The 27,237-nt window shown below is 36.8% G+C and overlaps 1 protein-coding gene across 1 annotated transcript in view; it reads right to left on the reverse strand.

The window, feature by feature from the left end:
* The window catches only part of LOC144252460 (1-phosphatidylinositol 3-phosphate 5-kinase-like), a 50,164-nt gene that overhangs the window by 16,184 nt on the left and 6,743 nt on the right, over positions 1–27,237 (reverse strand). The window contains 8 exon segments of the mRNA XM_077794766.1: positions 17,164–17,259; positions 17,958–18,078; positions 18,956–19,093; positions 19,928–19,988; positions 23,185–23,275; positions 24,518–24,672; positions 24,796–24,904; positions 25,300–25,413. Coding sequence (XP_077650892.1) covers positions 17,164–17,259; positions 17,958–18,078; positions 18,956–19,093; positions 19,928–19,988; positions 23,185–23,275; positions 24,518–24,672; positions 24,796–24,904; positions 25,300–25,413 — 885 coding nt within the window.

Here is a 27,237-nt window from a genome sequence, read left to right on the forward strand (position 1 = left end):
TTGTTTTTGGTGGTGCTAGGGCTTGAACACAGGGCCTTGTGCATGTGAGGCAAGTACTCTACCAACTGAGCTATATCCCCAGCCCCACAGAATTAGGATTTGAACAATTGTTTTAGGGGGACACAACTTAACCCACAGCAGGGATTCACTTAAAATATAATTAATAGCAAATCATTCCTTTGTCTCCAACCCTACGATGCCTTCATTTTCCTTAGAATAAACTCCAACTCAGATGCTGGTCCCCATCTCCTGCTCTGTGCTCTCCCCTTCTCATCCGACCCACTCAATGCTCCAGACGATGTCTCTGTATCTTTCTCTCTGTGTCAAGAATGCTGCCACACCCGGCCCTCTGTCCTTGCTCCTTGTCCCCAGAGTCCTTTTCTCCCTGGTACCCACATGACTCCTCTTTGCTGGTGAATATTTGCTCTCTTTCCATTTAAGAAAATACTGCCCTCTCCCTGCCCCTATGGCTACTGTGTAAACAGAGCCTGATAAATGCTTCCTATTTAAAAAAAAAAAGCTAAAGGAATGAAAAAGGGGAATAGATATTATGCTAGTTCTTATATATATTATGCTAGTTCCAGAGAAAAAGTATATTGTCTTACTGAAACTTAAGGATAATATCATTTCCCTTCTTTTAGAGAGGAAACTGAAATTCAGAAATCTTAAACTACTTTCCAAAGATTATACAGCTCACAGGTGGTGGTCAAATTCCTTCCCAGGTTCCATGTGACTGTTATACAACTTTGTAACACAGTCGTTACAAATATGACCTACTGTTGCATAATAAGGAGAAGCACATGACCAGAACTTTGTAAGAAATGTAAGTGATAGAAGCAAAATATCACATATCAGTGCAAACACTGATGCCTAACCTTAGCCCACAGACAACTTCATGGGCATTCCAAAATCATGCAATAAAAAACAGGAGAAAATGCACAATTAATACATAACTTGAATCTATTTATGCAGAAAAATGGGAAAAAGTCAAACTGAGGAACAATCTATAAAGTAACTAGTTTGTACTTTTCAAAAAGGCCAAGTCAGAAATAACAAAGAAAGACATTGAGCATAAAGTCTAAATTGAACCAACAATTAGAACTAAGGTGTGATGCTGGAAATATCCTGAAACAGAGAAAAGCTTAAAGATAGCATTATTAAGGCAATTAAACTAAATAGACTGTTGATTGCCTAATAACATGATATTAATAGTCAATTTCCTGATTTTAATCTTTGCTTGCCCCAAGACTCTGTAAATGTCTTTGTTATTAGGAACTATGCACTGGAGGATCTAGGGAAAGGACACACTCTCTCCAACTTACCCTGTAGAGAGAGTGTGGTGGATGGAGTTTTCTGTGGCACAAACCATGAACAATTGGTGAATTTGAATCAAGGGTAAAGGAAAGTTACTATCAGTATTTGCAAACTTATATAAGTTCTAATCTTTATAAAATAAGGCCACATCTGATGCTTTCTAAATTTATTTTGCACTAGTTTTAACATAAAAGGAGAAAATTTTCAATTGAATTTTAGTAACATGATGTTCAAAATTCCAAGAAGGCAAGACAGTCTTGGCCATAGTTCACACCAACAGAAAGTGTTTTCTGCCTGTCATGCTGGCTCTAAGGAGATACAAAATGTTCTGCAAGTTGGAAACTATAGGAAAATTCTAGCAAGTAGCTTTTTAAACACTTCTTGCAATCAACACATAGACTGAAATTTCTGACACTTTTCCTAATTAAATCAAGATACAGTAATTATGATGGACTAATACCTTATCACAAAGCAAAGGGAGATTATTAAATTACATGAGATGTCAATATAAGGAAGTGGTCCTTGTGAAAATACAGTGATGGAGACCAAAAAGTCCAAAAGGCCAGATCTAGCAAAAGTTACCCAGAACCTCCTTGGAGTGTGATGAAGATTGCAGATGAGCTTACCTGAACGGCACAATCTGGGCAGATCTACCATAGTAAAGGAACTCATATGCCAAACTTCAGCAGGTAGGCACTACAGAGAACCATTGTGTAACTAATTACACTGGGTCTCAGGTCACACTCAGCTAAAGATTTTAATTTATGTCCCACATGACTTTATACAAGGATCTGGCCAATGTAGTTCAGATTTCCTTGTCAACTAGGAAGTTCTATTTCTTACTGGGATTAGCAAAGCTCCCGTTTATGTATCAGTCCCTACGGGTTCGGTTGGCACAAGCTTTTATCACAAAGACCAAATGCCTCCTGCAGCAATAATAAATGATATTTTTAGATCAGAAATTCTAATGATCAAATTCTGGACCCCAGTGATGTTTTTGAGGGCAAAATCACCAGGAGGCCCTAATTATGCAGAAAGGCCATCTCCCACTGTTTATGTCACAAAGTAGAAAACCATGTGGGTGTTTTTGGTCCTGTTTTCTAGTAAAGATAGTTAGGTTTTCCTCAGAGAAACTAAATATCTCATTCCTCTTTTTTTTTCCTTCATCTTAGCTGAGAGTGACATTTTGTCTGATTTAGAGTGCAGCCAATTCCATCATCCCACTGAATAGATTGAACGCATGGACATCTAGCCTGGTGCTGTCCAGTGAGCACTCCCTATAATTCCTGAAATAGACACTCTTTTCTTCATTAAAACTGCCTGGAGCTGCTGGAAGCCGTTTTGCCACAACTTAAAACAGCCTGCTTGAGCATGAAGCCCACACTTGGAAGGCAAGGATGAAAAAGAGAGGTACAAATTCAGGGCACTATCATTGTCATGGATTGGATATGAGGTGTCCCCCAAAAGTTCATGTGTGAGACCAAGCAAGAAAGTCTGGAGGTGAAATGAATGGGTCATGAGAGCCTTAACATAATCAATTAATTAATCCACCTAAGTGGGTTACCTGGGTGGTAACTGTAAGCATTTCCAAGATGCAGCTGGAAGAGCTGGGTCACTGGGGGCATGAATTTGGGATTTATATATTGTCCCTGGTGAACTGAGCTTAGTCACTCTCTGCTTTTTTGTTGTCATGTACTGAGCTGGTTTCCTCCACTACACCCTTTCACCATAATTTTCTGTCTCATCTGAAGCCCAGAGCAATGGAGTTATTTGAGACCTCTGAAATCATGAGTCAAAATAGACTTTTCCAGAAATCCTTAGCAAGAAGAGTGTAGCAGGTGGCATCACTATGTCAGACCTTAAACTATACCACAGAGTAATAGTAATAAAAATGGCATGATATTGGCATCAAAATAGACTTGTAGACCAATGGTACAGAATAGAGAACACAGAGACAAATCCACATAAATACAGTTATCTTATACTAAACAAGGGCACCAAAAACATGGAGAAAAGATAGCCACTTCAACAAATGGTGCTGGGAAAACTGGAAATCCATGTGCAATAAAATGAAACTAAGCCCCTATCTCTCACCATGCACAAAACTAAACTCAAAGTGGATCAAGGACCTAGGAATTAAACCAGGGATCCTGTGTCTAATAGAAGAAAAAAGTTGGCCCAAATCTTCATCATGTTGGATTAGGCCCTGACTTCCTTAATAAGACTCCTATAGCACAAGAAATAAAATCAAGAATCAATAAAAGGGATGGATTCAAACTAAAATGTTTCTTCTCAGCAAAGAAACAATCAGTGAGGTGACCAGAGAGCCTACATAATGGGAGCAAATTTTTATCATACACACATCAGATAGAGCACTAATCTCTAGGATGTATAAATAACTGAAAAATCTTAACACCAGAAAACCAAAAAACCCAATCAATAAATGGGTCAGAGAACTAGACAGACACCTCTCAGAAGATGATATACAATCAATCAACAAATATATGAAAAAATGTTCAAAATTTGTAGCAATTAGAGAAATGCAAATCACAACTACTCTAAGATTTCATCTCGCTCCAGTCAGAATGGCAGCTATTAAGAATACAAACAACAATAAGTATTGGTGAGGATGTGGGGGAAAAGGCACACTCAAACATTGCTGGTGGGACTGCAAATTGTTGCAACCAATAGGAAAAGCAGTATGGAGATTCCTTGGAAAACTTGGAATGGAACCACCATTAGTGAGATAGTGGGACCCAGCTATTCCACTCCTTGGTTTATACTCAAATGACTTAAAAACAGCCTACTATAGAAATGGAGATGCATCAATATTTATAGCAGCACAATTCACAATAGCTAAATTGTGGATCCAACCTAGATGCCCTTCAATAGATGAATGGATTAAAAAAAAGTGTGGTATGTATACACAATGGAATATTATTCAGCATTAAAAGGAAATAAAATCATGGCATTTGCAGGTGAGTGGATGGAGTTGGAGAATATTATGCTAAGTGAAGTAAGCCTATCCACAAAACCAAAGTCAGAATGTTTTATCTGATATGTGAATGCTTATCCAAAATTGGGATGCGGGGTGGGGGGGGGAGGAGAGAGAATTTGAGGAATGGAGGAACTTTGGATATGTCAAAGGGGAGGGAAGGGAAGGGAGGGGAGGGGGCATTGGGGTAGGAAAGACAGTGGAATGAGAGGGACATCATTACCCTAAGTGCATGTATGAAGACACAAATGTTGTGACTCTACTTTGTACAACCAGAGACATGAAAAATTGTGCTCCGCGTACTATGAATTGAAATGCATTCTGTTGTCATATATAACTCATTAGAATAAATAAATAAATTTTAAAGATAAGTAAATAGACTTTTCCTCCTCTAAAATGGTTCTTGTCAGATCTTTCAGCCACAGCAGCAAAAAACCTGACTAAAACAATTATGAATGCACCCAGCTCTTTCAACTACATGAGCCCCATGTTCCTTCCCAATCTTATGACTGTTCATGTCATATTTCCATAATTTTTAACCAGGAAATTCCACTGTGGTACATACCTTCAACCTGAAGTCTCTGAAATCACAGTATGCAGAATTGAGCATATCAGAGACAGACTAAAAGCAGGCTGTGCTGTGAGCGGGTCTTTCACACCCACATCAGGCCTGGCACTAAGAAGGGAAGTGGACAGCCCAGTGCAATGCAGAGCCCCAGGGTGTGTATGGGAGCCCGACTCCTGCATGCACTCAGCTTTTCAGTTTCAACTCCACATAATCATCATCTGTCCCACCCCTACGGATAAACATGGAACATTGCCCTCAATGAATATCTACTGAATAAATGAGCAAATTAAAAACTACAGGGGAACTCTATGACAAGAGGTAGTGAGAAATTTAAATCTCCCTGTAGACTATATTTTGGGGACAATGCAAAGATCAATGGGACGAACGATGGTGTGTAATTAAAGACATTGATGGAGGCCCTGTAAACGCTGTTCTGGGAATCCTGGTGAGAAGGAAAAATCTAGTGGCGGCCTGCAGAATGCCATCATCAGTAGCCACAGGCAGGAGAAGGCCTGATGTCCTGCCTCACCTGCGGTGTTACTGTGGACAGCTACAGAACTTTCAGTTCTTAGAAAGACTTCTATGTCTTCTTGAACCCCACCCCAGAGAACCTCCTCACTCTCTATTCTTGATCAAAAATGTAACCATAGCCCTAGTTTCTGGATCAAATGGCATTTTCTCATCTCTGTCTTCTAACAGGGCTGAGAAAACAGAGCCTTTAAAATTGAACTGAACCATCAGAAGGACTTTAGCACATCTCCTGTGTGATGTGGCTGGCAGAAAAGAATATCTATACATTTGCTGCTGCCTTGACTGTGTTCTATCTGCTTGACCTGGCTTTACAAGTGAGGTTTATCAGTCTTAAACAGCAATAGCTGATTTGGAAATAGGGATATAAAAATCTACTGTTTCTTTACTTTCATATAGGATTTTCAGCATCAAAAGTCAAATGTATAAAGGGCATTGGCGGCTGTGGTTCTCAAACCCTGGCACCACCAGGCAGGATCATGTGGATCCTACGTGTGTGAAGCTGTTTCTGAATGTGCTGAATATGACCCAGCTTGGATAGTTGCACGAACAGATGTGTTTCTTTTGCACCAGGTGCGGTGTTTTTAAGCGGTGCATTAAAAATGAAGCGTCATTCAGGAGCTGATGTTTTCCTTGCCCACTTTGAAATGAGATGTTAGGGTGCAGTTCAAAAGAAAATTCCCAGAGGAAGGATTCAGGATGAATAAACTATTTATTGCTCTGTCTACACAAACTGGAGCCCATCTAAATAAGATATCAATTCTTATTTTATTTGAAGTCACAGAACAAGCCATAGGTTTGGTATTTTCATGAGCAAGACTTCCGCCTCTCTTGGGTCACAGGAGGAGCAATGAAATTTCTGGAAATGGACAGCTTCCAGCTGCCAGAGAGCACCAGTAAGAATGAAGGCTTGCAGTTTGATGGCGCTTCTGTGAAAACATGCTCAATATATCTATTATCTCCTTCATGCCCTTACAATGCTGTGCAGGTAAATAGAGCAGTTGTTACCCCCAACTGAAAAGTGGAAAATGGTCAAGAAGTGATTTGGACTCAAGGACACATTTCGGTCTAGACTTGAATGTTCATCTTGCCTCTTGGTGCTCTGTCTGCCAGAAGATGTCATAAAGCATAGTAAATAAGATTTTAAAATACATTACTTAAAATGTAGGAGCTTTCAGTGTGCGATGACAAAAACCAATGCCAACGATACAGCTTATAAAGGAAATGAATGTTCTATATTGAGGAAATGAGACACGTTTATTCCCCAAGCAAAAAGGCACACTGTGAGGGACAGACAAGCAGAGGGAAGTTTTGCATTTAAAATTTATTAGGTATAGGAAAGCAGTGTAGGAAGGTACATTTCTTCTCACCCCGGAACTGGTTGATGAAGGATTCAGAGTCCTCAGGTTTCCCTCTCAGTGTCGGCTTTACAATTATATTTGCTAAATTCTCTTTTCATTAGACTTTCTCTGAAGTCCCCCCAACCCAAAGCTCAGATATCTGGAAGTATGGTCTTTGGAGGCTTTCCAGTTCTGCAATAGAAATCATTCCTAGAAAAGTGACTCTTTCTCAGTTCAGGGGTTTTGTTGTTTTGCTTTATGTTTTGCCAAATTTTGGTCTAACCAATTCTGGCACATAAGGGTGATATTCAATTTATGATTCTCAGTGTCCAGGGAGGTGGAGAAGAAAGTGTCCAGAAAAACAAAGACAGTGGTAACAAAGATAAAGATACATTAAAACAATACATTAAAACCAGGGCACATTAGCAGCATGAAGTGAACCTTGGAGAATAATGCAGTGTGCTAGTCAATGTGGGGCTAATAAACCCCAATCGAGCTGGCATCTGGGGTAACGGGTATTATCATCCAAATATCCATAAGTATGGAGTGATAGCAGAGCTTCCCTGGAATAGCTCCATCACTGTATAAGAAAAGGGCCCAGCAGAAGAATTCACAGCCTACTTTCAAGAGGTAGGAGAGCTGAGACTGGAATGAGGTGGGATGGGGTAGTTGAGGCAAAACTCTCTAACCACATCAATATGTACCTGCTCCATCCATACCTTCCATGTATTATGTAGGCAATTCCTACACTGACAGACTGGGAAGCTATTATGAGATTCTCTTATTTTGTAGCCATAGAGTATTACAGTACTATTTAAAGACAGAGTATGATAGAACCATTTTGGAAAACAATTCCACTCCTGTATATTTACCCAAGAGAAAGGAAAATCTATTTCTACACAAAGATGTTAAGTGAATGTTTTACAAAAAAAAAAAATTTATCCAGAACAGCTAAACTGGTAATGCCCAAATGTCCACTACTGTATGGATAAACACAAAAATGTCCATACAGTAATACAAGAATATCCCTTCAATGTAATACTACTTAGCAATAAAAACAAACTACTGACACAAATAACAATGTGGATGAACCTCAAAAGCACTATGATCAGTTGGGTGCCATGGTGCACGCCTATAATCCTAGCAACTTGGGATGGGAGGCTGAGGCAGGAAGATGATAAATTCAAAGAGACCCCAAGCAACTCAGCAAGACCCTGTCTCAAAATAATCATAATGCTGTGTGTGCCCTGGTTCATAAAGCTCAACCTGCAGCATTGATTCACCCCACAAAAAGGTCTGGGGATGTGGTTCAATGGTTAAGCACCCCTGGGTCCAATCCCTGGTACCAACAACAACAAAAAACCCACTATGATCACTGGAAGAAATTAGACTCAAAAGGTTACATACTGTTCCTACTTGGCTGTGTGTGCCACTCCCCTAAATGTCTGCCTTGTTGTGCATTAGCAGCTGAACAGATGCTGGGTACACCTTCATTTCACATCCGCTCACACTCAAGCTCCTGCCCTAGATCTGACAATCAACTGACACACTGTGCAGGGAAGATTCCATGCATGTGACATTCTGGTTGTAGAACTGAAGTCCCTGTGTTCTTGTCCAGATTCAATTAGTTCCACCCAGGATAATCTCCCTTCTTAGTACCTCAAAGTCAACTGATTAGGGCAAGTGACTCAATGGGGAGGCCACTGGGATGTACAGGCCATGTGCAAGGGTTTAGGCCACTGGGAGTCAATGCAGAATTCTACCTCCAACAATGATGAAGCCCTCCATTCCCACACTGTTCTTCCACGTGTTAATTCATGAGTGTGAGTTATTCAAAATTTAAGAATATTTAGAATATGTAGAATATTTATTTTGTATTATAAAAATTAATGAAATAAATCATGTATTTTATTACTATCAAATTATGCCAAATTCAAGAAAATGTTAAAAATAGGAAATAAAAAAATGCTGTGGAGTTACTGGATTTAATATATTTGGGCGATAAACGGAAATAATTCAGACACTGAAATAGGCACTTCATATATTTTTTATTAATTCTCACAATAACCCAGTGAGATGAACAGTATTAACAGATTAGGTTCTGAGGGGCTAAACAACTTTCCCCATATCACAGAGCAGATAAGTGGTGGCCCAACATATAACAGTTTTAAAATAAATAACATGCGAAAAGGAAATGAGAAAGATCATGTGCTATATTGCAAAGTGTACAGGACTTTGTCCAAAGATGCTGGTTTACTAAGTGAACCCAAATCATTTTCTCAATGTTTTTAATACTTTAATTTTATTTATTTTTATATGGTGCTGAGGATCAAACCCAGGGCCTCACACATTCTAGGCAAGGGCTCTACCGCTGAGCCACAACCTCAGCCCCTCAAATTTTTTTTTAACCTTGATGTTCTTGAGACGTGCTGGGGTTCAAGAAGAAAAGGAGCAGCTTTCTATTCCTCACAATCAAAACATGTACACATGGGTTTAGCAGATGGAGACCATTGTCACCTTTACTACTGATACAGAGTTGATAGGTGACTTAAGACCACCATATAACAATCCCTGCCTGATGAATAGAGGGTTTGGGTCCTTCTGTACAAGGGAAAGAGGATTCTCTGGAACAGGCACACTTCACAAGCCCTGGGTGAAGAAAGCAGAGAGACCTACCTGCATGTGGAGTTTTTTTTTAATTAGACCAGTTCCACACTTGTGAAATTTGACCAGTGGCTGCACCTACCAGCACAGTAACTCACTTTTATCTCCAAAGACATTAAGAGAATCAGGGGAAAAGGCCAGGGGCATTTAGGAAAAGTCTTTTAAGTTGCAAGGGCAGTAACAATGCAATAGCAACTCAAAACACTGAATCATATACATAAAAATCTACTATTTATTTCCAATAAAATACAAAGTATTTTTCAATCATGAAGATGATCAAGTCCTGATGTGTATAACTTGTAGACAGGATTTTTATAAAGCTCAAGATAAGAAGAAAAAGTGATGACTAATTTATAAATATCATCATTTATGTCAGGCACTATCATAATTCACATATAAGCATCTTGTGAGTTTAAAGTTTGTTTTCAGTTGTTTCCTCTGCTGTGTATCTCCCTGAGGCTTCTTCATACATTTAACATCAATTCTCATGATGTACAGGAACTTGCTAAGGAAAATAACATTGACTGGAAAGTTATTCTGTGCCAGGGAAACTTGATGCACACTGTTCACTGAACCCCCACTACTGTCCTATAAGACATTACAGAATTCTGTGGTCAAATAACTTGTACATGTTCATACAAATCACATGGATGGTATCAGGAAATGCCAATGGGAAACTGGTTTGGGATGAATTTTTTCAATGCTAGAAACTGGGTCTAAAATATTTTGTGTAGAATACTCCTTACCAAAGGTCTCTTTATGTAGAACTTAAGGTCCGTTTTCCATTATTAAACTCCTAATGTGTTAAACATCATTGCTTTGCTGCTTTGACAACTTTCAGCATAGCAAATATATTTTCAATGAGCAGAAGGCAACTATTACTAAAGTTTACCTATGAAGAACAATGGCTGAATTAGTTACTAACTAATTCACTTACTCCAGAAGTCTTCCTTTATGAATTATTAGCTAAATAATTATAAGATTCTGGCCACCAATTGTATAAGTGTACATTTAACCCGACTTTTCCTTTTTGTACCAAAATAAAGACATTTCAACAAAGAACATTATCTCTGTAATTTATTAATATACATTTTTCTTACCATGTAAATAGAAAGCTTAGCACCCAGACTGGGTTCAAACATGGTGAAGTCAAAGACTTGGTAATAAGGGTGGTAAAACTGTAGAATGGGAATTTGGATGTTGCCCAAGAAATCCTATGATATGTATAGAACGTGTTTCCCTAGTTAACTCTGGCCTCCAACCACCTCCCCAGATACACCACGTACTGACACCAGGCACTGTCCTGGCCAGTGCATGCACACATTCTGTAATCCTCTCAACCACCTTGAAAGGCAGCTCCACACCTCAAGCAAACGAAGGCTCCTTGGAAGAACTGTCTCCCTTCCCACTAGTGTCCATTCAGGCAGCCATGGACTGCATGACTTAACAAAAATGTTATTCCTCACAGTTCTGGAGGCTGGGAAGCCCATGATCAAGATGCTAGCAGATTTGGTGTCTGTTGAGGGCTTTGCTTCCTACTTCACAGATAGCTGTCTTCTCATAGTATCTTTGCATGGCCAAAGAGGATAAGAGAGCTCTCTGGGGTCCCTTTTATGATGGAATTAATCCCATTCACAAGAGCTTGACCTTCATGACCTAATTACCTTCCAAAGGCCCTCTTTCCCAACACCATCACATCTGGGGTTAAGATTTCAACATATGGATTGAGTGGGGTGGGTACTGCTGAGGGCAAACATCAGTCTTATCTGAGCTATTTTAAAGAGGCCTTTTCCACTCAAGAGGGTACAAGGGAGCACATATTGAGAGGCAGGGACTGAAGTACTGCAGAGAAGAGAGGACATAGATAGGGGTATGATCAAGGCTCACTATTATGAGAACAAGAAATAAAATGATATTACTATTGAGTGGAAACTAGATTTTAATAGATGATTCAGACAAGGACTTTTTTTTCATACTTATTACTTAATTGCCTGTGTGGGTTGTAGAGCAAATAAAAAAATAACAGCTAAACTATGTTAGCACTCTTAAAAATTAATTTACATTTTATAAATGAACTACTGATTGATTCACATGGTAACATGAAATTTTAATCTCAGCAAAGAAAACGTTTTACAAAAATAATCTTCAAACAAAGCATATGGATAAAAATCACATATTTGCTAGCCCAGATTTTATTTATATGTGTAAAACACATTAATATAAAACAGTAGGCACTTTAATTTATATTAGAACTATTCTAAACTAATGTGGATAATAAAATTCCTTCTCAAGCTTATCTGGTTGGTTTTCTTTGTAATATTTTTTAAAGTACTGGTTTACATATTTAAAAAGCCTGGGATCTCAGCCAATACTATTTAACACTATATTATCTTGGCAAACTCGGCCATTAGCTACTAAAAAATGGTGAACTAACATAAGGCTAATTGTTAATGGCCTGGCAAACTGACCTGCTGTTCACTGATGTGTGGAATGGCAGGGAATCATTCACTCCTTTTAGAATTATTGGTGCCTAAATATAGTGCAGATTCTTACAGGCAGTAAGGAGCAGCCGTGCCTCATTATATGACAGGCATTTATCGTTTGTATGTAGGAAGACAGGAAACCCTGGACCTATCGGGCTGTGTCAAGAACTAGAAAGTTCAGTGCCATTCATAAGAGAAGGGTACCTGGGCAACATACAGAAGTGCCTGGGCCAGGGCAGCGAGTCATCCTTTAAAAGCTGTCTTATTCTCTACTGAGCCCACTAGACTTTCAACCCTCTCGCATTCTGTCTCCACCATCTCAGCTTATATACACTGCTTCTACTACACTCTGGAAATTAAAAAGTCCATGAAAGTGAATTTTATTGGATTCATAGGCACCATCCAATTTAAAGTCTTTTCATTGGACAGAGAACTCAAACTGGATGGCCTCACAGGCTGCCGGTCTCCAGCATATCGGTGTGCAGAGTTGCTTTGGGCTTAGGAAAGGGTTGGATCAACCAGTAATGGTCATTGTAATCAGGAAACATGACAAAAAAATGTCTAAATTATACAAAGAAATTGCTTATGGTCTCTTTATTCTAACAGGAAAACTGCCATGGATAGTCCTAAAGGTCTGTGGCCTAGTCAACTGGCCTACAGTTCAACTACAACTGTGAAAAACAAAAAATAAGTATTTGTTGATCCTGGCCTTCATAAAATAGTTTTGAGCTGCTCACAGCAGGTTTTCAGCAAGATTAAGGTAGGTTGTCTTCACAAGGGTTTTGCATTATCCTTCTACCTTAGTTTACATCAGGTTCTGTGAGAGATGCTTGAAATTAGGTATTCAAGTTAAATATATTTTCTTCTTCTCCTTGAAGTTTGGGGCGGGAGGAGAAATAGGGGGTATATCACTTTTAAAGTAGCTGTGTAAAGTTTACATCTATTTTAAAAAATCAAAGATTTGAATAACATTATCGTCTGAAATTTAAAATGTGAAAACAAATCTCTAAATTCATTTACAGATAACTTTCTTCAAGTCAACAAATTTGTCATGTTGAAAACTGAACCAACACTCTCTGAAAAATGTTTACTGCCATCCAAAACAAAACAAAAACAAGAAACAGACTTTTATCAGTCTTTATCTCACTCATGATTATTTTACACCTATTGCCACAACTGTTCTGCAAGCTCCTTAAGGCAAGTAGTGGCATCTTTCATTTCTGCAGCACTAGTACCTAGCCAAGAGTTTGTAGCCAAGTTTGTTGACTGAATGAGTGCAAGCACTGCCTGGATTTAGTTGATTAAAAAAAAAAGTCTTTTCAATTAGATTTCACAAGTGGGTTAAATAAAAAATAATCTTCAAAGGAGAAATCAGTAGTGGGTAGAAGGCAATGAGTAGGGGGTTGGGGGGGGTTGGTACAAGGTAGCAGTAAATGTGGCATGAGCCTTCTCAAAGTTCTGTAATGAAAAGTGACATAGAAATGAAAAAGCATGGGAAGAATAAGGGCCACTTTTGGGAAAAGAGGCAATAAGACAGGAGAGTAAGGAATCAAAAGCTGAAGAGGGGAGTTGTGAACCCTGGACAGAAGGAACTCTTCCTCCTTCAAGATGCAATTACCAGTAATACAAATGAAGTGAAAATAAACACATCCAGTTCACACAGTGATTTAAAATATATGCAAATATGAATAAACTATTTGTATTACTTGGTATTCTGAGTAATCTGAGGACACATTAAAAATTTCACCTATTTTATTGCTGCCCTGAAAACAAAAACATTCTTCACTCATACATTTGTATATATTTTTATGGAACAATGGTAGGAACTGTCAATTCTTGTTTACAATATTTAAAATCAGTGAATGCTGTAGCAAATATAATTACCAAAATTAAAGCTTGTAAATCTAATCTATGAGATAATTTAAGCATGAATATCTCAAAATCATCAACTTATTTATATTACTACATGAATCAAAATAAAATAGCTTCCATTATATACAATGTAGGTTTTCCTAGTTAAGTAAATTTGGTTAGAAGCAGAACAAAGAAAGTATTTTAGAATTATCCAGCTATGCTGATAATTTTTCCAGTGAATCACATATCCCTGTACACACACACACACACATACACACAGCAATTAGAAAAAAAATTGCAAAATCTGAAAGCAAGGGCGGGAGGAAGAACTTAGTATTAAGATGATATGAAGCAAAACAGCCATGGATGGATTTATTCTAAAGGAATTTCTATCCACCAGGGTGTCTTCACTGACAGTATAGAACAAAAGTGTTGCTGAAATAGCATTATGAAGAGCACACACATTAATGACAAGTAGAAGGTAAAATTACTACTCCTATGGCAGGCAGAATATGTCACTAGAAGCTCCCATGCCTGAATTAATCATTAAGACAACGAGTATCAACTCCCATCATAGCCAAAGAACTAGGATTTCCCAAAGATGTCTCATCCAGTTTGTTCAGTGTCACACTTGCATTCACTTCCAAAAGACAGAAGAAAAGAGCAATCTTCTGAAATTAGGCTAATGCTTGATATTTCCACCTATGAGCATTTAGAAATGAGTACAGTAAAGATAAACCAGGGCCCCTAAAGAGCAGTGGTGTGGCCAGGCAAACAAATGTTGCTTAGAAGAATCACTTAGAATACCAGGCAGACTCTGCCTATGCACACCTTCTCAGGAGTGCTATGTGTAAGTGATGTTCCTGAAGGTGTGATGACAGCCAGATCCTGTGAGGCTAAAACTGCCAGGAAGTTTTTCACAGATAAAGTAGCATGTTTGCAGCAGAAATGTTCATCAAATTCTATGTGGAAAAATCTAGATGTACTGATAAAGCCCTGCTGCCAATAAGCTAAACTCCAACTAATTATACTGGACATTCTTAAAAACTCTGAAGTTCAGCAGCACTTCCCAGACATGAAGCTGAAATGCAAGGCTGGCAGCAATTCCAGGTTCTCCACTCCCAGGAGCTTGCTCTGTTGAGGCAATGACATGCATTCATGTCCACAGTACTGACTATCTGATGGTACCTCAGGCATATTTTTGTATATTGACTAAATTATCCCTCTCTTGTTATTGTCAATTCTGATTTGTTGCATAAAATAAGGACTTCAATTAGAGGAGACTGGATTTTTAAATGATTTTTTAAAATAGTTACAAATAAAGAATTATCTCTCCAACAGATAACATGTATCAAATACATCAAATATTCAATACAGCATTTACCCAATCTTTCTAAAATTCTATTACCAAGAAGGCCTCTACTTCTGAGCAAGACAAAGCAACAGGAGGTTTAACCTCCCTCCAAAAACAGCCAAGAAAACCAAACAAAATTAATAAAAGCAGTTATATATCATCCTAGAAAGAACAATAATCCTTTAGAGATGGGAAATAAGGTGAGCCCTGTTTGTCCCAGATTACACCTGGGAAGGTTCTAGGTGAAGCACAGAGGGGAGCAATTAAGAAAAACTTGTTCCACTTCCTGGGCTAAGACAGGACTGAGATTTGGGGAAATCAAGGCAGCTCAAATTCATATGAGAGAGTACCAGCCTGGTAAGAATCGAAGAGAAAGAGAACCCCAAAGATTTGCTAAGGGCTCAACTCAGGTGTCTAGCAGAATACTGATCACATAAGTGAGAAAACTACCCAAAACCAGGGAAAGAACCACCAGAAACAGCAGCACAATAGGCCCTCTGTACCTGCAGGGTTCATATTTAACAGACTCAACCAACCACAGATCAAAAATACATTTTAGAAAATTGGGTTGAATATGTACATATTTTTTTCTTGTCATTATTCCCTAAACAACTATTTATGCAGCATTTCCACTGTATTATAAGTAAGCTAGAGGTGATGCAGGATGATGTACATAGATGATATGCAAATGCACTGCCATTTTACATAGAGGAGATTTATATCTCCAGATTTTAGTATCTGTGGGGTGAGGGGAGTGTTTCTGGAAATAATCCCCCACAGATTCCACAGATTGTATGTCCTCTTTTCACTTCCTGTTTTTTAGAACAGTTGGTTCTCTGAATTGGGTAGGGGGAGAGTATTTCAGTAGCATAGTAAAAATGAAGGGCAAAAAAGCCACTCCCACTGAATTTCATTAAAATCAACATCATTAAGTTAGGGCTATTCCTATATAAAAAGTACAGTCATTCTGTTTTACAAACAGCCTTGGATCTACTATTTCAATGACACATGGACATCAAGTACACATAAAACCTGTGGTACTTTTAAATATAAAGCTTTCAGTGTTGTTTTCATTTGAAAAAAATATACTTCTGAATACAACTTAAGCAACTTAGCAAGACCCTATATCTAAATAAAAAAGAAAGGCCTGGGGAGTAGCACAACAGTTAAGGACTCCTGGGTTCAATCCCTGGTACAAAAAAAAAAAAAGTTTGTTTACCCCTGTAGATACAATGCCAAATACTTGTTGAATAAATATACACCTTGTAACAAATATCCAAAAGGAAAAATTTAACGCCTTACAATAGAAAAAAAAATTTGATTCAACACCTTGGATTCTATTTAAACGGTTGAACCACTGTCAAGATACTTTTATGATCAAAAAGCTGAGGTTTTTTAGACATATCAATATTTTTAAAGTGGGTTGCTTCTTTTTTTAATATTTATTTTTTAGTTATAGGTAGAGACAATATCTTTGCTTTATTTTTATGTGGTGCTGAGGATCGAACTCAGTTCCTCACAGGTGGTAGGCGAGCACTCTACCTCTGAGCCAGGACCTCAGCCCAGTGGGTCACTTCTTTAAGACACATGATAACTATGTCAGAAAGTCAAATATACCTACGACTTAAGGAATAGAAATAGCATTCTCAAGGTAGGAAAATTTACCTAGTGTGTATAGGAAGCCGAAAGGAAATGAGAACAGAATACAAAAACAAGATATTCACCTGTTATTAGGAAAATATGTCTCACGTATTATGTTAATAAGTAAATCAAAGTAAGGGATACAGGGGTACAAATTAAACAGTTACAGGATTCAAGGGCAGTAAATAAACTCTCTAGTCAGTTCAGTTATTAGGAACTTGCTTAAGACTCATGCTATACCCCATTATTTGAATAAAGAGAAGGTTTTCAGGTACAAAGAGAACAGACCACCATGCTGAAACAAAAAGTATTTTATTAATCATTTTGTTATGCTTTATGTGAACAATCTCCCAAAAAAGAATTATAGACATACATAAAATACACAGATATAACCATTGGGGAAAAAGTCCCAAGAACAATACCTGAGAGCAAAAGCAATGATGGAGCTGGGTTCTTTCTCACAGACTGCAATGGGCACCCATTCATGTTCATACATTAAGTAGTGTTTATCTGGATCACTGTTTAAATTTTTAAAATGCATTAAATAAATAAAACTAAAATTAGCAGAAAATCAAATACAAAATCCATTAACACTCTGTAAGTAAATTTCAGGACAATTTTACCTAAATACTACAGAATTATAATTAATTAATCAAAAATGTATGCAAATTATGAGAACTTGAATCAAAAGGAAACAAAAAAGCAATCAAGAAAAAAATTTGAAGGCAACCGGAAAATTGTCAGAATTAGGTTTCAAATCACAGGACTATAGAATATTGACTCCAGAAAACTTTCTATAGCACCAAAATTTTGGCCATATTAATCTCAAAAAGAATTTCCAAAGAACCAGAGAAGTCTAAAATACTTTGTTCCAGTATAAGCTTGAGAGAAAAGTCTTCTAGAAACTGTGAAGAAGACATACTACTAGTCCAACAAGAATAACCCAGCCACTCTACTGTTATTACATGAAAACTCAATGGCGACTCCCTCTCAATGTAAATTTTGCTCCCCTGACTTCCAGTCTAACTCTTCTAGGTACTGTTAAGGCACATCCATTCATTTTATTTAGGTGCTATTTACTCAGCCCCTAATGGGCAAGGTTACGACATTAAGGAAAACAAAGCATTTTACATAATTAAGAAATTAATAATGGTGAAAAAACAGACATGGTAGAGTTTGGAGTGGAAAAAAAACACAAAGTTTGTATAATACTCACAAAGGAAATGGAATAGGATTATAGCTATTTCCTGGAAGCAAATTTGCAAAGATGGCTTTCATGGTTGACTTCTCTTTCACCTGGCTGTCTGTGGATCCCAGCAAATATCCATCAAACACATCTAGAATAAAAAAATATTCCACTTGTACACTAACATTCAGGAAGAATAAAAAAATTAAAGTGTCAACTTGATTTCCCCTTGGGGAATACTGGCAGACATATCAATATCATAATTATCAGATGTGATTCAAAATTTCTAATCTAGGAAAAATGACTCTTATGGAATGAAAGAGAAAGCACAGTGAAACATATATATCATTGACTCTAGAGACAGGTTTTCTTCTTTACATTTTAGCGCCTCTGAAACTGAGATTATTCTACCATCAATGGTTTCTGCTGCAGGAGACAGTGAGTAGCCATAAGGGTATAACTGCCCAAATATGCATGAACTTCATTACAACTATTCATGTGATGAAGTTCAGGTCCAACTAAGTAATGAGCACTGTGGTTATTATACCTGAGATTAGTAGCAATTGGAAAGTAATTCCAAATTTTATATTGAGCAATTTATTTCTTAAACAGAAAGCAAGGAAAGAAAGGACAAGGCACTAATTTACTGTTAGGAAGTAAATATTTTTTTTGGAAGAAATGGCAGTGATTTCTCTTATTTCTTTTTCTTTTTTCAAAGCAGCAATCCTATACTTCATGGAACTTACAGAAGTAAGAGCGCCAGAAGGTAAATAAAGCTGAATCACATTTTGTTATTGTAATACTTACATGTCAAGTAGTGCAACTAAATAAAGAAGTGATAGAATGAAAAGCTCTATCTTAAAAAGCACTTTTGGTAAGTATAATATAAATATTCTAAGAGTTAAGAAAGCATTATGTCAAAGAATTAGCAGTGATTTTTTTTTCTTTCTCAGAGACCCATATAAGCCAAAGAGACAACTAACAGCCTTAGAGTCAATGAAATATAGAAAAAGTGACTTAAACTGTACCTTCGGAACCACTGGCTGTATCTAGTTCAGGTGGGCCTCCCACTGACTGCTCAGTCATGACTTCAGGTGAAGTAGGCAACTGGAGATGGGTAGAGCTGGTAGAACTTTGGCTGGACAGTGTTGTCAAGAAACGATCCTCTAAAAAAAAAATACAATCCTAAGAGTCATTTTAAAATATTAAGTCTATTTCAACTTAACATTAATGTTTTTAAATGCCAATTCATATTTTTAATTGCTAAAACACAGAATTTTAGTTTTTAAAAAATTATCAAGGTCAGGTAGCTCATGTCACAGAAATGGAAACAAAATTCCATATATGACTTGACCACAATCAAATCTCAGGGGACTATATCAATCAAATCTGACTCCTATTTAACACAATACTCTTTCCACTATAACACAATGTCTTAGGACACTATGGGGAAAAAATCAGATGCTCATTCTGGGGGAGAAAAGATACTAGATCATAATTATTATAGAAAAATACCAAAAAAATTGAGTTGAGCTCTTGCCCAACAAAAATAGTCTATGTAAATTCTCCCACAAGGTTTCTACAATAACACCAAATTATCTAATAAGATACTAGAAAAGATATTTTAAGCCTAGGAAATATTTTAGTGACATTAAAAATATAAATTAAATGTTAGAAGATTTTTTTAGTGAAACCTAGGGATTCAGGAATGAGCAAATAGAAATTCAATTTCCTGTTCTCTATTACTTCTTCCTTCAATAGCAGTCCTCTCTATATTTCATGTGTTTCTCTCTCCTAACTTAATTTCTTACAATATATTATATGATAAGCTTAAGATGATAGAGTTACAAATGATCTATACGTAGGGGGTTAAAAGTTTCTGAGTAATTGTATTTGGGAAAAATGCTAAAATTGGCAGTTAAAAACAATTCATTCAGTTATAAAACAACAACTTATGCAAACTTTCCAATGGCAAGTGGTCACTAGACTCAAGGACCAACCTTTCTCCCCATTTTGAAGTCCTGGAGAAATATTCCGTGGAGACGCATCCATTGCATTTATCTGTAAAGAAATAAATACTGTATTCTTAAGGGAATACTAAAATCACATTTTTAAAACTGTCTAACCAAATGAATCTTGAACTTTTTCATGTCAAGACCTGTTATACTAAAAATAACAAAGAACCACCTTTATAATTTAATGTAGCTTTTCATTAGAAATTAATCAATCTACTTTTTATTAGAAATTAAACCTGAGAATATTTTACAATATTCATTTATTCATTTAAAAACAATAAGCCCAAGATGGGCTTGGTGGCACAGGCCTATAATCCCAGCGGCTCAGAAGGTTGAGACAGGAGGATTGCAAATTCAAGGCCAGCCTCAGCAACTTAGAGAGGCCGTAAGCAACTTAGTAAGACCCTGTCTCAAAATAAAAAAGTAAAAGGGCTGGGGGATGTGGCTCAGTGGTTAAGCACGCCTGGATTCAATCTTCAGTACCCTAAAATAATAATATAGTAATAAGTCCATTATAATATTAGCACAAGTATAAAAACATTGAGTAAATAAAAAATACTTATTTTCCAAAATTAAAAACAATTGGTGAAAAAGTGGCACTGTTTTGCATTTTTCAATTATCTTTAGTGTCTAGCTAGCTAGATTCCTATATGGCTTCTGCATTTAATCTGATGAATACACTGTTATGATTAAAGTTCTGGCTCCATACAGATATGTGGTTAATAAAGAGAAACTTACAGAAGCCCTGAAGAGGTCATAAACCCTCAACAGTCCTTGAACCACACTTTGAGAATATTGTTCTAAACAGAAGCTTACTTCTTGGCATTATGGCATCTAGAAATACATAAGATTATCATTAAGCTGGTAAACTTTTATTATCCATTGAACCTTCTCAAGTCCTAATTATCTGTGGATAAAATATATTTAGAATGACTATCAGTGCCACATGATTTCAATAAAGTCATTTCTAAGTTCACTGATTAAATATCATCACATCAGAGAGACCTCCTTGGACACCCTAGATAAAATAACCCACCACCACTACCTACTCTTTCAGCAAAACTATCTCCGGTTATTTCTTCCTTCAGAGCCTTTTTATAATTATAGGTTCACATGTGTACTATCAGTCTCTTACTTACTAGAAAAATATTTCATGAGGACAGTAACTATATGACCTTTATTCCTAATTGCATCCACTATAACCTAGAAAAGTTCCCAGAACATCATAAGTACTTGAGAACTATTTATCAAATAATTAAATATAAAGGCAGTGCAACAGAATTTCAAATCAATCTTTAATCTTTCAAAAAGATAACTTTCTGTTGAATGATGGTATCTTTTCAATTCTGTATCAACCTCTTACACCATTACCTTTGCAGTGCGTTCAGTGGGCAAATGGAAAGGTCACCAGGGGTTTGTGCTTATTAATAGCCCTGAACTAGTTGGAAAATACTAAAATTTAAATGATCCTTAATAATCTTTTTCTTACTCTCACCTAAACTGTAAGGGAACAGGATTCCTACACATTTGTTTAAGAGACAAAAGGAAAAATCATTATATATTACTAAAAAGCAAAAGTTTCCTGGATCCATCAGTGCATGAAAATATTCCTTTACAAATACAAAACACTACATAAAAAGAAGACACTCGCTCAAAGCTGTTGTGATATCAAAGCATGAGGACCTGAAAAATACTGGTAACAACTCATGTGAAATTTGGGCAGCATGATGAGAATTCTAAGATGGTCACCAGCCCCTGGTGTGTATATACCTTCTTCCAACTACTCAAACACTGACTTAGTTACTGCTGTAAAGGAATTTTGCAGCTGTAATTAAAGTCCCAAGTCAGTTGACCTCAAACCTCAAATTCCAGGTGGGCCTGATGTAATCTCATGAGTCATTAAAACCAAAACCAAGTCTATAAATAAGAGACAGAGGAAGTAAGTGATCTGAAACACAAGAGGGATTTGACTATTGTTGCAGGCTTTGAACAGGTCAATGAATGCAGATAGCCTGGAGGAGTTAGGAATGGCCTCCAAATCAATAGCCACCAACAGAAGGGAAGCTCATTCTTTTTTTTTTTTTTTTTAAATGGGGAATTTCCACAGCCAGACATAATCTTTTTTTTATTTGTTTAATTAGTTACACATGACAGTACAATGATCTTGACATATCATATATTTGAATCAGATTTCTCATTTTTTCTGAGTGTACAGGTTACAGAATCACATTGGTCATACAGTCACACATATACATATAGCAATAATAATGTCTATTTTATTCTGCTGTGCTTCCTAACCCCCTTCCCTTCCCCTCCCCTCCCCTCCTATTACTTCTCTCTACCCAATCTGATGTGACACACTTCTTTTTTTTCTCACATCATTATACATGTATTCTGTAATGATGAGGGTGTCCTTCCATCTTTCGTGCAATTCCCCTTCTCCCTCCTTTTCCCTCCCACCTCTCTTCCCTATTTAGTGGTAATCTTCTCATGCTCTTCCTCCCTACCCCATTTTGAGTCACCCACCTTATATCAGAGAAGACATTCAGCCTATGTTTTTTAGGGATTGGCTAAACTTCACTTAGCATAATCTGCTTCTTATCACCACCAGAAAATGAACTCTGCCAGTAATCTGAATGAGCTTGGAAGAAGACCCTGAGCCTCAAGTAAGACAGAAGCATTGGCCAAAATCTTCATTTCAGTTATGTGAAATTCTATGCAGAGAACCTAGCCATGCTTGCCAGATCTCTGGCCCACAGAAACTATGAAATTATAGATTTATATTTTTAGACACTAATCTATGGCAATTTGTTCCCCAGCAAAATAAAACTAATTCAGTTAAATTAAGATGTAGAACTTACCCAGTTCAGACACCTTAAGAACTTCTCATTTTAAGCACAGAGATAAATACTCATAGTAAAACAAACGAGGACTATATTACACACTCTTGAGTACCCACATCTCTTCCTTTGAAGCACTTGCTATCACCATGAGAGTATCTCAGTGACTCCAGTGGAGAACAGATTTATGATAAATATTTCAAATAAATGAAACAGAACAGATCATTTATTTCAGGCTAGTACATAAAAGTATTCCAAGTCCTATATCTCCTTGAAACCTCACAACTTCAAGATGGAAAATCTATTAGATATTAATCAATTATGTATTAAACTACCACTTCTAAGTGTTATGAATGGAATCAATTATAGTGAAGGACCAAAGACAAAAGTTTATTTTCCTACCTTGCTTTCTTCTCCTTGTCTCAGTCTTCCAGGACTTGGAGGAACTGAAGGTCCTTTCTACCTTTTTCCTGCTGAAAAAAGGTCCTGCAACCTGCAGTCAAAGAATATGGTTTGTTTTTTAGCACTTTGAATATTTATAAATTTTCTTTTTACACTCTGAAATCACAATTGTTTCCTATTTGGATTGCAACAGACTTTATTTTAATTTTTTTTTAAAGAGAGAGTGAGAGAGGAGAGAGAGTGAGAGAGAGAGAGAGAAGTTTTTTTAATATTTATTTATTTTTTTAGTTCTCGGCAGACACAACATCTTTGTTGGTATGTGGTGCTGAGGATCGAACCCCGGCCGCACGCATGCCAGGCGAGCGCGTTACCGCTTGAGCCACATCCCCAGCCTCTGCAACAGACTTTAAAGTTGTACCTATCTAGGACAAAATTCTTATCATATCTAACCAACAAATCAAGAGCTCTTGTTGATATGACTACAATTATAAAAGAATAGCAAATTAGTATAAAGAAAAATATTTCTAAAAATAAATATTTAAATAATGACATAAGATAAATACAGTAATATATTTGGAATTCTCACCCCTGTTATGGTTTATATATGGGTTATCTCCCAAAAGCTCATGTATTAAACAATGCAAGAAAGTTCAGGAAAATGATTGAATTATAAGAGCCTTAACCTAATAAGAGCATTAATTTCCTGAAGGGATTAATTGGGTGGCATATAGACAGGTAGGGTGTGGCTGGAGGAGGTGGATCACTGACGGTATGCCTTTGGGATATATATTTTGTACTTGGTGACAGAAGTCTCTGTCTCTGCTTTCTGGATCTACTTCCTGAAGTGTTTCCCTCTGTCATACTCTTTTGCCATGATGTTCTACCTCCATCCCAGAGCAATAGAATCAGCCATCCATGGCTAAGAACCTCTGAAACCATGAGCCACAAATAAACTTTTCCTTCTCTAATTGTTCACAGCAGCAAAAAAGCTAACTAAAATACTCTCATAGCAATTATTACTCATTGCACACTAATTATTCCAATTATTACTCATTGCACACTAATTCTGTCAAATTCCATTCAGCAGCATACACATTTGAAACAATACTGAAGGTTGTTCCCTTCTTTGGTTTTTATATCTTCACAAGCAATCTAAAGGTTAGACCATACATTTTAAAGGATTTAAAAAAAGGGAAAGGAGGGGGTAGGTGAAGTTTCTTTATAACTAAAGAATATGATGAAATGTCTATAATTAATAAATTATTTAAATTTACCAAATGTCATGGCACAGCCAATTTGGCAATAATATTAATTAAATTGCAAAATCATATACCTGTTATTCCAAGCTTGCAGAACTTCACAAAGACTTTGTTTCTTGGCAATAAGTGACTCAAAGACTGACTGCAGTTGCTGAGGAGTGTCTAAAGAGGAAGACATGAGCCTTACTTGCATCTTTTCAATCCAGTTCTTGAACTCACTTTCTTCCATCTAGCAGGTAACAAGATAAAATTTCAGTAAATAGGCACTATATAGATAACCCTTCCCCACAAAAAACAATTTCTAGTAAGCAGACAATTGACTTTTTGATTTTCTATTAAAGAAATGAACTACCTCTTTTTGTGCAAAGATATCTTCCATTTTATCCTCTCTTGTTTTGCTAAATGTATCAGTTTTCAAAGATGCAAGTCTTTCGTCAACAGCTAGATATACCTGTGAAACTCTAAAACCAGAGAACATTACATACTTTAAAGAAGGTGAGATCAAATTTCCCACTCCACATAAACAGGTAAAAAAGAAGACACTAGACACAAAACCATAACTGAAAAAAGTCCTATCTAATTAAAAATCATATAATTGTGCACACCAAAAAAGACCTGAAGGATATACTTCAAAATTTTCACAGTTGTTTGCATTGTCAGAGTTCAACTTTTTAAAAAAATGCTTTTCTGTATTGTCTACTTTTTTTTCCATAAAGCACATATAACATACAATTCAAAAAAGTTATCGACATTTTCAAAGACGGTTAAATGAACAAATCGTGATACTTGATACTTGATACCTGTACATCACAGACTTTTTTAAAAAAAGAGGATCACCAAAGAAACTGAAACTTACTTCTGAAAGAAGTCCTTAAGGTCTTGAAGAAGGGACAACTTTAATGGGGCCTGGCACTTAATGAATATTTTAGGGAGTGGAACACATACTTCAAGGAGCCGAATGGGAGAATAACTGAGAGAAGAAATACAAGTAACAGCAGAAAAATGAAAACTATTTTAATACCTTGAGCAGAGATATATCCAGATGGTCAATTAAATCCTAATAAGGCATAAAGAAAAATAAAGTTTCTATAAAGTTGTATTTTTTAAAAATCAAAGTTATTGAAGACAAATTTCAATCATAAATATTTTCCCCAATTTTAGATTTTGTTTTGTTTCATCACTACACTGTGATGCCATCAGTATCCTTTTGAAGTTATCCTCATTTGTTATAAAAACAAAACTGATTTTGATATAAACCTTCTCTATGAGTAAGGAAGAGACTCCTTCATATAATAGGTATAGGTATAGATATTCTTTACCTTTCCACTCCTGAGGAATCTTCATGAGAATATTTCCTTTCCGCCTAAGGTACTGCCTAGTCAATGCTATGCCCCACCTACACAGTACTTTCACGTTTAAAGCTCTTGCTTAAGAAAAGAAATAAGTTCTAATTAGCAAATGTTCCCTCAGAGTCTAAAATGTCCCAGATGCTATTTTAGATACTGAAGATATTTCCTCATGATTCAGGAAAAACAAGTAAATATTTAAAATAAAACAAATAAATTGGGGCTGGGGATGTGGCTCAAGTGGTAGCGTGCTTGCCTGGCATGCAAGAGGTGCTGGGTTCAATCCTCAGCACCACATAAATATAAAATAAAGATGTTGTGTCCACCGAAAACTAAAAAAAATAAATAAATATTTAAAAAAATTCTCTCTTTAAAAAACAAATAAATATTTAAAACACATACATCAAGTGCTAAGTGTCAGAGAAATACAAAACAAGAAAGAGAAGCAGGGGAATACTAGTCATGAGAGGGGATCAGAGTAGGGAAAACTGGAACAGACACTCATGCAAAGTAAGTAAACAGCAGGCAGATACCTGTGAATGAAGAGCTTAGAGAAAGAAGAACCAGCACAGGGCTCCCAGACAGGAACCTACCTGACACAGGTGAGGCTGAGCCAAGGGGCTAGCACATGTGTGAAGGGACAGTGATAGGCCCTAGGCAAACAGACAGAGCCTGTAAGGACTTATAGGCCAGTAAATGGACTCTGGCCTTCACTCAGGGTGAAACGGGGACTCTGTGCAGCATCTAGAGCAGAGAAATGACCTTGGTTGATTTTTCCTTTAATAAGATCATACTGAGCACAGGCTGTGGGACAAGGCCAAAAGGAAACTGTCTGAGACTACTAAATTTTGAGGGCAGTGAAAAGTGTTCAGATCCTGGATATATTCTGAAGCCAGAGCCTGAACCCTTCCTCAAATTATTTAATACCACAGTGGTGATTATTTACTTATTAAACTTGAAATTTTAGCTTTATTACAAGTATTTGATTATCTTTATGGTAGTTAATACCTTAGCAAAAATTCTGACAGAGTTTCTTGAATGCCAAAACAAAGAGTAAAACCGAGGGGCTGGGGCTGTAGCTCAGTGGCAGAGAGCTTGCCTAGCATAGATGAGGCACTGGGTTCAATTCTTAGCACCACATAAACAAATAAAATAAAGGCATTCTGTCCATCTATAACTACAAAAAAGTTTTTTTTTTAAAAAAAGTGAAACCGATAGGTCAACCAGGGTTCAAATCAAGACCCCAAAACTTGTTAGCTCTATAATGAACATACAATATTATTATCCTCACTTGTAAGGTCTATAAAGTCTATAAGTAAGGATAATAATACATTTTTTAGGTAGATTAAGTTAACACTGATAGCTCTTAGCAGTGTCTGGTTCTGTGCTTTTGCAAGGGTGGACGTGGGAGATGACACATACAATTTAATTCAATCCAGTAACAGTAG

Source organism: Urocitellus parryii, unplaced genomic scaffold (genome assembly GCF_045843805.1).
Source record: "Urocitellus parryii isolate mUroPar1 unplaced genomic scaffold, mUroPar1.hap1 Scaffold_43, whole genome shotgun sequence".
In the NCBI taxonomy this organism is placed as follows: domain Eukaryota; kingdom Metazoa; phylum Chordata; class Mammalia; order Rodentia; family Sciuridae; genus Urocitellus; species Urocitellus parryii.